This window comes from Bombina bombina, chromosome 2 (assembly GCF_027579735.1).
Source record: "Bombina bombina isolate aBomBom1 chromosome 2, aBomBom1.pri, whole genome shotgun sequence".
NCBI lineage: Eukaryota > Metazoa > Chordata > Amphibia > Anura > Bombinatoridae > Bombina > Bombina bombina.
Window position 1 is genome coordinate 566,248,586 of NC_069500.1, and position 15,881 is coordinate 566,264,466.

The 15,881-nt window shown below is 42.3% G+C and overlaps 1 protein-coding gene across 1 annotated transcript in view; it reads left to right on the plus strand.

The window, feature by feature from the left end:
- GOLM1 (golgi membrane protein 1) overlaps window positions 1–15,881 on the plus strand; it is a 429,996-nt gene that overhangs the window by 352,402 nt on the left and 61,713 nt on the right. Inside the window, exon 7 of the mRNA XM_053702432.1 lies at window positions 7,176–7,323. Within this exon, the coding sequence (XP_053558407.1) occupies window positions 7,176–7,323 (148 nt within the window). The remainder of the gene's footprint in view (window positions 1–7,175; window positions 7,324–15,881) is intronic.

Genomic DNA, 15,881 nt, shown 5'->3' on the forward strand with positions numbered 1-15,881 from the left:
GGGTTTTCTGAAGGGTTTTGGCCCTTTCCGTCAGTAGTTGGTCCCTCGTCATCTATCATAGGTGTGGAGGACCACCCTTTTGTCGGGAGGAGCTAGATCGTTCTGGCTCCCTTTCGGATTCCAGGGGTTTTTCATTATTTTCCTCCAGGATGATCTGGAGAAGGGCCTTCCTAGCTAGTTTTGGCTCGAGCAGTCCTTTTTGGGACAGCTTGCTGTCTTAACCTGATGGTTAACTTAGCTGCCTAGCATGCGTAAGGTTGCAGGTTCTATCCAGCTGCAGTCCTTGCTCCTTGAATGTGGGCTCGCAAGCAGTTTTTAGATTCCCTGTTTGTTCTTCTGTTCCAGAAGTTTATTGAACTTTCAGGCGTTTAGTTCTTTTGCTCCTTCTTGGAGTTTAGACTTTATTTTTAGGGGGTTGCATCTTTTCTTCAATGATCTATTCTGTCTGTAGATTGTTTTCTACATGCTATAGTCTTGCAATACGTACCCCTTAAAGGAGTCTCCTTTTTATTAAGGCTGTTTACAAGATTTAGAAACAACTAATAAGGGAGGCAAGAAAGCCCACACTTAAAAAGCAAAGACTACATATATAGCACTCACGGGGTTGTGAATATAACTATCATGTAAATGGGTCACAGTGTATACCAGACAACTATATTGGTACAATTAAGTCTTGGATATGTTTATGTAACTGTGAAAAATTAAAATATAACTTTTATTATGAATACTCAATAAAAATGGAAGTTTTCTCCAACATAGGTGTGTCCGGTCCACGGCGTCATCCTTACTTGTGGGATATTCTCTTCCCCAACAGGAAATGGCAAAGAGCCCAGCAAAGCTGGTCACATGATCCCTCCTAGGCTCCGCCTTCCCCAGTCATTCTCTTTGCCGTTGTACAGGCAACATCTCCACGGAGATGGCTTAGAGTTTAAGAGGAAAGCAGGCCAAGAAACCTGCCACTGCTACCAAGACAGCATGAGATGTTGGCCCCCGATCCGGGACCGGATCTGGTGGGGGGCAGACTCTCTCTCTTCGCTCAGGCTTGGGCAAGAGATGTTCTGGATCCTTGGGCGCTAGAAATAGTCTCCCAAGGTTATCTTCTGGAATTCAAAGGGCTTCCCCCAAGGGGGAGGTTCCACAGGTCTCAATTGTCTTCAGACCACATAAAAAAACAGGCATTCTTACATTGTGTAGAAGACCTGTTAAAAATGGGAGTGATTCATCCTGTTCCATTAGGAGAACAAGGGATGGGGTTCTACTCCAATCTGTTCGTAGTTCCCAAAAAAGAGGGAACGTTCAGACCAATCTTAGATCTCAAGATCCTAAACAAGTTTCTCAAGGTTCCATCGTTCAAAATGGAAACCATTCGAACAATTCTTCCTTCCATCCAGGAAGGTCAATTCATGACCACGGTGGATTTAAAGGATGCGTATCTACATATTCCTATCCACAGGGAACATCATCGGTTCCTAAGGTTCGCATTCCTGGACAAGCATTACCAGTTCGTGGCACTTCCGTTCGGATTAGCCACTGCTCCAAGGATTTTCACAAAGGTACTAGGGTCCCTTCTAGCGGTGCTAAGACCAAGGGGCATTGCAGTAGTACCTTACTTGGACGACATTCTGATTCAAGCGTCGTCCCTTCCTCTAGCAAAGGCTCACACGGACATTGTCCTGGCCTTTCTCAGATCTCACGGATGGAAAGTGAACGTAGAAAAGAGTTCTCTATCTCCGTCAACGAGGGTTCCCTTCTTGGGAACAATAATAGACTCCTTAGAAATGAGGATTTTTCTGACAGAGGCCAGAAAAACAAAACTTCTAAACTCTTGTCAAATACTTCATTCCGTTCCTCTTCCTTCCATAGCGCAGTGCATGGAAGTAATAGGTTTGATGGTAGCGGCAATGGACATAGTTCCTTTTGCGCGCATTCATCTAAGACCATTACAACTGTGCATGCTCAGTCAGTGGAATGGGGACTATACAGACTTGTCTCCGACGATACAAGTAAATCAGAGGACCAGAGATTCACTCCGTTGGTGGCTGTCCCTGGACAACCTGTCACAGGGGATGAGCTTCCGCAGACCAGAGTGGGTCATTGTCACGACCGACGCCAGTCTGATGGGCTGGGGCGCGGTCTGGGGACCCCTGAAAGCTCAGGGTCTTTGGTCTCGGGAAGAATCTCTTCTACCGATAAATATTCTGGAACTGAGAGCGATACTCAATGCTCTCAAGGCTTGGCCTCAGCTAGCAAAGGCCAAGTTCATACGGTTTCAATCAGACAACATGACGACTGTTGCGTACATCAACCATCAGGGGGGAACAAGGAGTTCCCTGGCGATGGAAGAAGTGACCAAAATCATTCAATGGGCGGAGACTCACTCCTGCCACTTGTCTGCAATCCACATCCCAGGAGTGGAAAATTGGGAAGCGGATTTTCTGAGTCGTCAGACATTACATCCGGGGGAGTGGGAACTCCATCCGGAAATCTTTGCCCACATTACTCAACTGTGGGGCATTCCAGACATGGATCTGATGGCCTCTCGTCAGAACTTCAAGGTTCCTTGCTACGGGTCCAGATCCAGGGATCCCAAGGCGACTCTAGTAGATGCACTAGTAGCACCTTGGACCTTCAAACTAGCTTATGTATTCCCGCCGTTTCCTCTCATCCCCAGGCTGGTAGCCAGGATCAATCAGGAGAGGGCATCGGTGATCTTGATAGCTCCTGCGTGGCCACGCAGGACTTGGTATGCAGACCTGGTGAATATGTCATCGGCTCCACCATGGAAGCTACCTTTGAGACGAGACCTTCTTGTTCAGGGTCCGTTCGAACATCCGAATCTGGTTTCACTCCAACTGACTGCTTGGAGATTGAACGCTTGATCTTATCAAAGCGAGGGTTCTCAGATTCTGTTATTGATACTCTTGTTCAGGCCAGAAAGCCTGTAACTAGAAAAATTTACCACAAAATATGGAAAAAATATATCTGTTGGTGTGAATCTAAAGGATTCCCTTGGGACAAGGTAAAAATTCCTAAGATTCTATCCTTTCTTCAAGAAGGATTGGAGAAAGGATTATCTGCAAGTTCCTTGAAGGGACAGATTTCTGCCTTGTCTGTGTTACTTCACAAAAAGCTGGCAGCTGTGCCAGATGTTCAAGCCTTTGTTCAGGCTCTGGTTAGAATCAAGCCTGTTTACAAACCTTTGACTCCTCCTTGGAGTCTCAATTTAGTTCTTTCAGTTCTTCAGGGGGTTCCGTTTGAACCCTTACATTCCGTTGATATTAAGTTATTATCTTGGAAAGTTTTGTTTTTGGTTGCAATTTCTTCTGCTAGAAGAGTTTCAGAATTATCTGCTCTGCAGTGTTCTCCTCCTTATCTGGTGTTCCATGCAGATAAGGTGGTTTTACGTACTAAACCTGGTTTTCTTCCGAAAGTTGTTTCTAACAAAAACATTAACCAGGAGATAGTCGTGCCTTCTTTGTGTCCGAATCCAGTTTCAAAGAAGGAACGTTTGTTGCACAATTTGGATGTTGTTTGCGCTCTAAAATTCTATTTAGATGCTACAAAGGATTTTAGACAAACATCTTCCTTGTTTGTTGTTTATTCTGGTAAAAGGAGAGGTCAAAAAGCAACTTCTACCTCTCTCTCTTTTTGGATTAAAAGCATCATCAGATTGGCTTATGAGACTGCCGGACGGCAGCCTCCTGAAAGAATCACAGCTCATTCCACTAGGGCTGTGGCTTCCACATGGGCCTTCAAGAACGAGGCTTCTGTTGATCAGATATGTAGGGCAGCGACTTGGTCTTCACTGCACACTTTTACCAAATTTTACAAGTTTGATACTTTTGCTTCTTCTGAGGCTATTTTTGGGAGAAAGGTTTTGCAAGCCGTGGTGCCTTCCATTTAGGTGACCTGATTTGCTCCCTCCCTTCATCCGTGTCCTAAAGCTTTGGTATTGGTTCCCACAAGTAAGGATGACGCCGTGGACCGGACACACCTATGTTGGAGAAAACAGAATTTATGTTTACCTGATAAATTACTTTCTCCAACGGTGTGTCCGGTCCACGGCCCGCCCTGGTTTTTTAATCAGGTCTGATAATTTATTTTCTTTAACTACAGTCACCACGGTACCATATGATTTCTCCTATGCAAATATTCCTCCTTTACGTCGGTCGAATGACTGGGGAAGGCGGAGCCTAGGAGGGATCATGTGACCAGCTTTGCTGGGCTCTTTGCCATTTCCTGTTGGGGAAGAGAATATCCCACAAGTAAGGATGACGCCGTGGACCGGACACACCGTTGGAGAAAGTAATTTATCAGGTAAACATAAATTCTGTTATCAACTTAAAAACACACTTAGGAGCCTGTCATAGTTGTACTATTGGTATTGGAATAAAAACGAATGAGTACTAAGGTGGGTGGAGAATAAGTGCCAGAGGTTAGAGAAGTGATACCACCTCTGACAGTTTGTTATAAACTAATTGTATAATACAATAGCTTTATGGTTGTTCAATATGGACACCCTTTGAAAAAGCCGGTTAGGGGAAACATGTTAGGGACGTTAGGGCAATGGTGAGGAGTCCTTGGAGCTCCTGTATTTTTAGATAACCTTAGGCTGCCTTGAGTCTTAGTTGTTAATGGTTTATATAAGTTTAATTTTGCATTAACGGTGGGAATATGTGAATAAGTTAAACGCAAGGATACTGTTATTTTTAAGCAGCTAACAAGGTTTGCCGTTTGGCAGTTACACACAGCTAATACTTTGAACTATATAGATATATATAAAAGGTCACTGTCACCTTCATAACATCGGCTATCACATTTATAGCAGAACGGAATACAGTAAACCCTTTTATTATTTAGTGTTGCATTATTCATAGTAGCACTATTATAATCAATGATAATTGCAACGGTAACGGTTCTGACCAAGTAGGTAATTCGACACTACGTATCTATATAGTTTTTCAAACATATAGCAACCGAGCAGTTGGTTACATCACTGTTCTCCCATTAAGAAACTGTAGTTATTGTCAATCAGCTGCTTATTTTATATACTAAGAGGGAAAAAATATGTAATAGAATATATTGATATTCGGCACGCTACCTAACAACATAGTTTGTGTATATTTAAACTGACAGTGGACGCTTATATACGTACACCTAAGCTTATCGATCACAGCTATATGCTGAACTTGATAAAATAATGCACCGGTACTGCAACTGCCGCTTTAACTATAATGTGAAAGCCCTTTTATACTATAGGTATTAGCTTTTTGTAGCGACTTAAGTTTCCAATACCCTTGTTTATTAACCAGGCAAGGGTTACCTGTCATCAACACAGAGACTTACTACTATAACTAGCCATAATATGGCATAATGTGTATCTTAAAATAATTCTCAGTTGAATTCGATGACAGGATATCGTGGATAGCTTAGAACATTAGCACTCATTTTCCCCAACAGGGGAATGTTAATGTTACAAACTCACACAGCAAGTATATCATAGTGGCTCGACATTAATAAAGATTACACCTATCGTGCATAATATTCCTTAAGGTGTTTTCCCCATGTTAGTGTGTGTCCATATTGAACAAACATAAAGCTATTGTATTATACAATTAGTTTATAACAAACTGTCAGAGGTGGTATCACTTCTCTAACCTCTGGCACTTATTCTCCACCCACCTTAGTACTCTCATTCATTTTGATTCCCATACCAATAGTACAACTATGACAGGCTCCTAAGTGTGTTTTTAAGTTGATAACTTCTATTTTTATTGAGTATTCATAATAAAAGTTATATTTTAATTTTTCACAGTCACATAAACATATCCAAGACTTAATTGTACCAATATAGTTGTCTGGTATACACTGTGACCCATTTACATGATAGTTATATTCACAACCCCATGAGTGCTATATATGTAGTCTTTGCTTTTCAAGTGTGGGCTTTCTTGCCTCTCTTATTAGTTGTTTCTAGTGTCCATTACTACATAGCACCACATTCCAGTAACTAGTTGAGCGTTCTAGCTCTCTCGAACTACAGGTATATTAAGGGGTGTATATATTCAGTTTGCTGTAGTAGTGCCATTGGTCCTCTCTCCCCTTTTTTTCTGTGTTTACAAGATTTGTTAGGGTTTTCTCCCTAAGTTTGTTTTTCTATATGTCATTTTCTTTTTCTAAATGGGAAGGTTTTTTTCCCCTCTCAGGGAATCAGGCCTTGATGTTCTTTTCAGACTATCGAGGCTTAGTTGCCTTCTTTATTGTTAGTGGGGGAGTATTTTTTCGCTATACCTAGGAGACAGCGAGACACTAGCCTCCTCAGAGGTTATGGCTCAATTTGAGAGCAGTGACATCATCTTGGGTCTCTGGCATGAGATCTCTATGGTTCTGATTGTTGGGCGGCTATCTGGTCCTCCTAGCATTATTTTTCTTTTTTACTTCTGTTGAAGTAGCCTTCGGGAAAATGGGTTTGTTGCAGGCTGTGGTGCCCTCAGATTTGGGCTGCCTATTCTTTTCCCTCCCGTTAGCATTCAGTGTCCTCTGTAGCTTTTTGGGTATAATTTCCCACAAGTAGTGAATGCAGCTGTGGACTCTCCCTGTATTAAGAAGGAAAACAAATTATTCTTACCAGATAATTTCCTTTCCTTCGATACAGGGAGAGTCCACAGCTCCCGCCTGTGTTCTCCGATGGGCGGCCCTAAATTTAATTTGTTTTCTTCTGGCACCTTTTTCACCCTGATATTTCTCCTACTGTTCCTTGTTCCCTCAGCAGAATGACTGGGGGATGAGGGAAGTGGGGGAGGTATTTAAGGCTTTGGCTGGGGTGTCTTTGCCTCCTCCTGGTGGCCAGGTTCTGTATTTCCCACAAGTAATGAATGCAGCTGTGGACTCTCCCTGTACAGAAGGAAAGGAAATTATCTAGTAAGCATAATTTGTTTTGTGCACAACTTATCCCTAGAGACAGATTTCTCACTGGCTGATACAAACAATTAAAACAGTTAAAATTCCATGTGCTGGTACAATAAAAAAAATAAATAATGTTCTTTAAATATACTTTCCAAGCTCACACACTAATAATATATATATATTTAGAAATGTGTTTTACTTTTTTTTAGTCTTTCCTGTTTTTTCCACCAACTCAATATGTACTAAATATACTTTTTTTATTTTGCCAGATTGACATTCCTTCAAAACCAAATGTTATCAACAAGGGCCCTGTTGTAGGAACAAATAAGCAAGAAGCTGCAGACAATGCAGTTCCCAGCATCTTTAAGCCCTCTGCAGGTGCCCCACATAAAGAAAACCTGGAGGACAAAAATGCAGGTATAAACACTCTCAAGTTAGGTGCACTTTATACCTCAGTGCATCCATATATGGCAGGTTTGCTTTCAATGTATTAACTTATGGGTTTTCTGTTACATTTTTTATGGCCTAGCCTCTCAGGTAGGAGCTACGTATCAAGTCTTTAAAGGGACAATATACTGTAAAATTGTTTTTCCCTTAATGTGTTTACAATTGCTTTTTTTACCAACTGCAGAGTAAAAAATGTATGAAAATTAGCCTTTTAAGCTTTATTTGTGTATATTAAAGCTCTGATTTTGTGTTTTGAAGCCACAACCTAATAAAATGGGTTGAGCTTGTAGGTATAATCAGATCTCATTACTGTATCACATTGTGTACATACACATGCTTCTTTATCTTATATCTGTCCATAAAACAATCACCAGTACTTGGAGAGAACAATGGAAAATCAACATTTTATTACCTTATCTCTGCTATATGCCACTGGGAGTGTAATTTCTTCTGCTGGCTGTGTTTACAAAGCTTATCTATAGCTGGGACCTGCAGCCACAAACTTTCAGAATAGGTGGGGATACCACATGCTAAATCAACTATTTCAAATGCCAATATAAGGGTCAAGGAGCTACTTGTAAACAATTAAATTCACTCCAGCAGGTAAAGTGGATTATTGGGAACAAATTAAAGAAGAGAACATTTTTGAGTAAACTGTCCCTTTAAAGAGATATTGTGTTTTAAAAATGATATTCTCTACTTTTTAGAGCATTTTATAATTAACCCCTACGCAACTGGGAATTTCAGGGAAAAACTTGCCATAGTACTAGAGAATTTTTAGCATTTTTTGCAAACTTTGGGTTTCTCATTGAAATGATTTACACACAACTACTGCAGTCATAAGACCAATTGTTGTAAAAGCTTCTCTGGGGTCACCTTTATTCAGAAATAGCAGATATGTAATGTAATTTTTGGTAATTAGAAGGCCCCTAATTCCAGCTGCGGACCACACTTCTGAAATTTCTGCAATTAATTATCTGAGAAGCTGAACATGGAGGGAAAAAAATTAAAAAAATGGCCCTGGAAACTGAAAAATCCTAAACCAAATAAATCCATATGGGATAGAAATGGAATAAAAGCAAGGAAACAAGAATCTCAATTCTCTGAATAGATACATCAGTGGTAAACATGGGCCCCATCCGATATGCAGTGTCGCCCGCAAAAGCCGGCGACGCCGTTTTTTGCGCGGGTTTGGTATCACATATACGGCGTAGCATACAACTTACGCCCGTATATTTCACCCGTTGCCCGCAATTCTTACTCCCATAGGCTAACATGGGACCGCGTCGTAAATCGGTATCCAATATCCAGCGCAAGGCCTTACGTGGCGAATATGGAGAAATCTTACTCCATTTTCACCTCGCCATAAAATGCAGCCGTAGCAGGCCTTGTTCTGAGTATGGGAGCACCGTAACTCCCTAAAATGCCTGCAAAAAAAAACCTAACGCATGCGCAATGTCTATCTACCTGTCAACCGCAATCCCCCACCGCAATACCTAATAAAGTCTATTAACCCCTAAACCGCCGCTCCCGGAGCCCACCGCCATCTACATTATATGTATTAACCCCTAAACCGCCGCTCCCGGACCCCGCCGCCACCTACATTAAATTTATTAACCCCTAATCTGACCCTCCTACACCGCCACCACCTACATTCAATTTATTACCCCCTAAACCTAAGTCTAACCGTAACACCCCCCTAACTTAATTATTATTTAAATAAATCTAAATAATATTAATATTATTAACTAAATTATTCCTATTTAAAACTAAATACTTACCTATAAAATAAACCCTAAGATAGCTACAATATAATTAATAATTACATTGTAGCTATTTTAGTATTTTATTTTTATTTTACAGGCAACTTTGTATTTATTTTAACTAGGTACAATAGCTATTAAATAGTTAATAACTATTTAATAGCTACCTAGTTAAAATAATTACAAAATTACCTGTAAAATAAATCCTAACCTAAGTTACAAATACACCTAACACTACACTATCAATAAATTAATTAAATAAATTAACTACAATTATCTAAAATAAAATACAATTAAATAAACTAAACTATAGTACAAAACAAAAAAAAACACTAAATTACAAAAAATAAAAAAATGTTACAAGAAGTTTAAACTAATTACACCTAATCTAAGCCCCCTAATAAAATAAAAAAGCCCCCCAAAATAATAAAATGCCCTACCCTAAACTAAATTACAAATAGCCTTTAAAAGGGCCTTTTGCGGGGCATTGCCCCAAAGTAATCAGCTCTTTTACCTGTAAAAAAAAAAGAACAATCCCCCCCCCAACATTATAACCCACCACCCACACACCCCTACTCTAAAACCCACCCGATCCCCCCTTAAAAAAACCTAACACTACCCCATTGAAGATCACCCTACCTTGAGCCGTCTTCACCCAGCCGGGCCGAAGTCTTCATCCGATGCGGGCACAAGTGGTCCTCCAGCCGGACAGTAGTCTTCATCCAATTGGGGCAGAAGAGGTCCTCCATCCGGCAGAAATCTTCATCCAAGCGGCATCTTCTATCTTCATCCTTCCGGCAAGGAGTGGCTCCATCTTCAAGACAACCAACGCGGAGCATCCTTCCTGCACAACGACTACCCGACGAATGGCTGGTCCTTTAAATGACGTCATCCAAGATGGCGTCCCTCGAATTCCGATTGGCTGATAGGATTCTATCAGCCAATCGGAATTAAGGTAGGAAAAATCTGATTGGTTGATTTAATCATCCAATCGGATTGAAGTTCAATACGATTGGCTGATTGAATCAGCCAATAGAATTGACCTCGCATTCTATTGGCTGATCCAATCAGCCAATCGGATTTAACTTCAATCCAATTGGCTGATTAAATCAACCAATCAGATTTCTCTTGTTAAGTGTATTCAGTCCACGGGTCATCCATTACTTATGGGATTATATCTCCTTCCCAACAGGAAGTTGCAAGAGGATCACCCAAGCAGAGCTGCTATATAGCTCCTCCCCTCACACGTCATATCCAGTCATTCTCTTGCAACTCAACTAGATAGGTCGTTGTGAGAGGTCTGTGGTGTTTTTATACTTAGTTTATTTCTTCAATCAAAAGTTTGTTATTTTAAATGGCACCGGAGTGTGCTGTTTGTTCTCAGGCAGTATTTAGAAGAAGAATCTGCCTGAGTTTTCTATGATCTTAGCGGAAGTAACTAAGATCCACTGGCTGTTCTCGCACATTCTGAGGAGTGGGGTAACTTTCAGAAAGGGAATAGCATGCGGGGAATCCCGCAAACGAGGTATGTGCAGTAAATTATTTTTCTAAGGAATGGAATTGACTAAGAAAATACTGCTGATACCGATGTAATGTAAGTACAGCCTTAAATGCAGCGGCGACTGGTATCAGGCTGATGAATGTATGTACAATAAGCAATTTTCTAAGGAATGGAATTTGACTAAGAAAATACTGTTAATACCGAAGTATTGTATAAGCCTTAACTGCAGTAGAAGTGACTGGTAGCAGGCTTATTAATAACACTATCTAACATTTAAAGTGTATGTTTAAAACGTTTACTGGCATGTTATTCGTTTTTTGTGAGGTACTTTGGTGATAAATCTTTTGGGGCATGAAAATTTCCACATGGCTGTTGTTTATTTCTATATAGAAGCGTTTAACTGAGGTTTCCCACTGTTGTAATAGGAGTGGGAGGAGCCTATTTTAGCGCTTTTTTGCGCAGTAAAAATTCAGTTTCAGTCTTCCTGCTTCTTCCTCCTTGATCCAGGACGTCTCTAGAGAGCTCAGGGGTCTTCAAAAGTCATTTTGAGGGAGGTAATCAGTCACAGCAGACCTGTGACAGTGTGTTTGACTGTGATAAAAAAACGTTAATTGTTAATTTGATTATCCGTTTTTGGGTATGAAGGGGTTAATCTTCCTTTTGCTAGTGGGTGCAATACTCTTCTAACTTAATACATTTACTGTGAAGTTTTGGTTGCTATAACTGATTTGGATCTTTGTTATTTCAACTGTGACGTCTTTTTTTGTACTTCTTAAAGGCGCAGTAGCGTTTTTTATATTGCTTGTAAATTTACTTGAAAGGTTTTTCCAAGCTTGCTAGTCTCATTGCGAGTCTGTTTAAACATGTCTGACACAGATGAATCTGCTTGTTCACTATGTTTGAAGGCCAATGTGGAGCCCCACAGAAATATGTGTACTAATTGTATTGATGTCACTTTGCATAAAAGTCAATCTATATCTGTAAAGGAATTATCACCAGACAACGAGGGGGAAGCTATGCCGATTAACTCTCCTCACGTGTCAGTACCTTCGCCTCCCGCTCAGGGGGCGCGTGATATTGTGGCGCCTAGTGCATCAGAGAGGCCCATACAAATCACTTTGCAAGACATGGCGGCTGTTATGACAGAGGTATTATCTAAATTGCCTGAATTAAGAGGCAAGCGCGATAGCTCTGGGTTAAAGACAGAGCGCGCTGATGATGTGAGAGCCATGTCTGATACTGCGTCACAATTTGCAGAACATGAGGACAGAGAGCTTCATTCTGTGGGTGACGGATCTGATCCAGGGAGACCGGATTCAGAGATTTCTAATTTTAAATTTAAGCTTGAGAACCTCCGCGTATTGCTAGGGGAGGTATTAGCGGCTCTGAATGATTGTAACACGGTTGCAATTCCAGAGAAAGTATGTAGGTTGGATAGATACTTTGCGGTACCGGTGTGTACTGACGTTTTTCCTATACCTAAAAGGCTTACAGAAATTATTAGCAAGGAGTGGGATAGACCCGGTGTGCCTTTTTCCCCACCTCCGATGTTTAGAAAAATATTCCTGATAGACGCCACCACACGAGACTTATGGCAGACGGTCCCTAAGGTGGAGGGAGCAGTTTCTACTTTGGCTAAGCGTACCACTATCCCGGTGGAGGATAGTTGTGCTTTTTCGGATCCAATGGATAAAAAATTAGAAGGTTACCTTAAGAAAATGTTTGTTCAACAAGGTTTTATCTTACAGCCCCTTGCATGCATTGCGCCTGTCACTGTGGCTGCGGCATTCTGGTTTGAGTCTCTGGAAGAGGCCATTCGCACAGCTCCATTGGATGAGATTATGGCCAAGCTTAAAGCACTTAAGCTAGCTAATGCATTTGTTTCTGATGCCGTTGTACATTTAACCAAACTAACGGCTAAGAACTCCGGATTCGCCATCCAGGCGCGCAGAGCGCTATGGCTTAAATCCTGGTCAGCTGACGTGACTTCTAAGTCTAAATTGCATAATATTCCTTTCAAAGGGCAGACCTTATTCGGGCCCGGCTTGAAAGAAATTATTGCTGACATTACCGGGGGTAAGGGTCATACTCTTCCTCAGGACAGGGCCAAGTCAAAGGCCAAACAATCTAATTTTCGTGCCTTTCGTAATTTCAAGGCAGGAGCAGCATCAACTTCCTCCGCTCCAAAACAGGAAGGACCTGTTGCTCGTTACAGACAGTGCTGGAAAACTAACCAGTCCTGGAGCAAGGGCAAGCAGGCCAGAAAGCCTTCTTCTGCCCCTAAGACAGCATGAAGAGAGGGCCCCCTATCCGGAAACGGATCTAGTGGGGGGCAGACTATCTCTCTTCGCCCAGGCTTGGGCAAGAGATGTCCAGGATCCCTGGGCGTTAGAGATCATATCTCAGGGATATCTTCTGGACTTCAAAGCATCTCCTCCACAAGGGAGATTTCATCTTTCAAGGTTATCAGCAAACCAAATAAAGAAAGAGGCATTTCTACGTTGTGTGCAAGACCTCTTAGTATTGGGGGTGATCCACCCAGTTCCGCGGACGGAACAAGGGCAAGGGTTTTACTCGAATCTGTTTGTGGTTCCCAAGAAAGAGGGAACCTTCAGACCAATCTTGGACCTAAAAATCTTAAACAAATTCCTAAGAGTTCCATCATTCAAAATGGAAACTATTCGAACAATCCTACCCATGATCCAAGAGGGTCAATACATGACCACGGTAGACTTAAAGGATGCCTACCTTCATATACCGATTCACAAAGATCATTATCGGTACCTAAGATTTGCCTTTCTAGACAGGCATTACCAGTTTGTAGCTCTTCCCTTCGGGTTGGCTATGGCCCCGAGAATCTTTACAAAGGTTCTGGGCTCACTTCTGGCGGTTCTAAGACCGCGAGGCATAGCGGTGGCTCCGTATCTAGACGACATCCTGATACAGGCATCAAGCTTTCAAAGGGCCAAGTCTCATACAGAGATAGTTCTGGCATTTCTGAGGTCGCATGGGTGGAAGGTGAACGTGGAAAGAGTTCTCTATCACCACTCACAAGAGTCTCCTTCCTAGGGACTCTTATAGATTCTGTAGAGATGAAAATTTACCTGACGGAGTCCAGGTTATCAAAACTTCTAAATGCTTGCAGTGTCCTTCATTCCATTCCACGCCCGTCAGTGGCTCAGTGCATGGAAGTAATCGGCTTAATGGTAGCGGCAATGGACATAGTGCCATTTGCGCGCCTGCATCTCAGACCGCTGCAATTATGCATGCTAAGTCAGTGGAATGGGGATTACTCAGATTTGTCCCCCCTACTAAATCTGGATCAAGAGACCAGAGTTTCTCTTCTCTGGTGGCTTTCTCGTGTCCATCTGTCCAAGGGTATGACCTTTCGCAGGCCAGATTGGACGATTGTAACAACAGATGCCAGCCTTCTAGGTTGGGGCGCAGTCTGGAACTTCCTGAAGGCTCAGGGATCGTGGACTCAGGAGGAGAAACTCCTCCCAATAAATATTCTAGAGTTAAGAGCAATATTCAATGCTCTTCTAGCTTGGCCTCAGTTAGCAACACTGATTCATCAGATTCCAGTCGGACAACATCACGACTGTGGCTTACATCAACTATCAAGGGGGAACCAGGAGTTCCCTAGCGATGTTAGAAGTCTCAAAGATAATTCGCTGGGCAGAGTCTCACTCTTGCCACCTGTTAGCGATCCACATCCCAGGCGTACAGAACTGGGAGGCGGATTTTCTAAGTCGTCAGACTTTTCATCCGGGGGAGTGGGAACTCCATCCGGAGGTGTTTACTCAACTGGTCCATCGTTGGGGCAAACCAGAACTGGATCTCATGGCGTCTCGCCAGAACGCCAAGCTTCCTTGTTACGGATCCAGGTCCAGGGACCCGGGAGCGGTGCTGATAGATGCTCTGACAGCCCCTTGGGTCTTCAACATGGCTTATGTGTTTCCACCATTCCCGATGCTTCCTCGAATGATTGCCAGGATCAAACAGGAAAGGGCATCGGTGATTCTGATAGCGCCTGCGTGGCCACGCAGGACCTGGTATGCAGACCTAGTGGACATGTCGTCCTGTCCACCATGGTCTCTGCCTCTGAGGCAGGACCTTCTAATTCAGGGTCCTTTCAATCATCCAAATCTAGTTTCTCTGAGACTGACTGCATGGAGATTGAACGCTTGATTCTATCAAAGCGTGGCTTCTCGGATTCGGTTATTGATACCTTAATACAGGCTCGGAAACCTGTTACCAGAAAAATTTACCATAAGATATGGCGTAAATATTTATACTGGTGCGAATCCAAGAGTTACTCATGGAGTAAGGTTAGGATTCCTAGGATATTGTCTTTTCTACAAGAGGGTTTAGAAAAGGGCTTATCTGCTAGTTCATTAAAGGGACAGATTTCTGCTCTGTCTATTCTTCTACACAAACGTCTGGCAGAAGTTCCAGACGTTCAGGCCTTTTGTCAGGCTTTGGCTAGGATTAGGCCTGTGTTTAAGACTGTTGCTCCGCCGTGGAGTTTAAACTTAGTTCTTAAAGTTCTTCAAGGTGTTCCGTTTGAACCCCTTCATTCCATTGATATTAAGCTGTTATCTTGGAAAGTTCTGTTTTTGATGGCTATTTCCTCGGCTCGAAGAGTCTCTGAGTTATCTGCCTTACATTGTGATTCTCCTTATCTGATTTTACATTCAGACAAGGTAGTTCTGCGTACTAAACCTGGGTTCTTACCTAAGGTAGTTTATAACAGGAATATCAATCAAGAGATTGTTGTTCCATCACGGTGTCCTAACCCTTCTTCAAAGAAGGAACAACTCTTACATAATCTGGACGTAGTCCGTGCCCTGAAGTTCTATTTGCAGGCAACTAAAGATTTTTGTCAAACTTCTTCCCTGTTTGTCGTTTACTCTGGACAGAGGAGAGGTCAAAAAGCTTCGGCTACCTCTCTCTCCTTTTGGCTTCGTAGCATAATACGCTTAGCCTATGAGACTGCTGGACAGCAGCCTCCTGGAAGAGTTACAGCTCATTCCACTAGAGCTGTGGCTTCCACCTGGGCCTTTAAGAATGAGGCCTCTGTTGAACAGATTTGCAAGGCCGCGACTTGGTCTTCACTTCACACTTTTTCAAAATTTTACAAATTTGACACTTTTGCTTCTTCGGAGGCTGTTTTTGGGAGAAAGGTTCTACAGGCAGTGGTTCCTTCCGTTTAAAGTTCCTACCTTGTCCCTCCCATCATCCGTGTACTTTAGCTTTGGTAT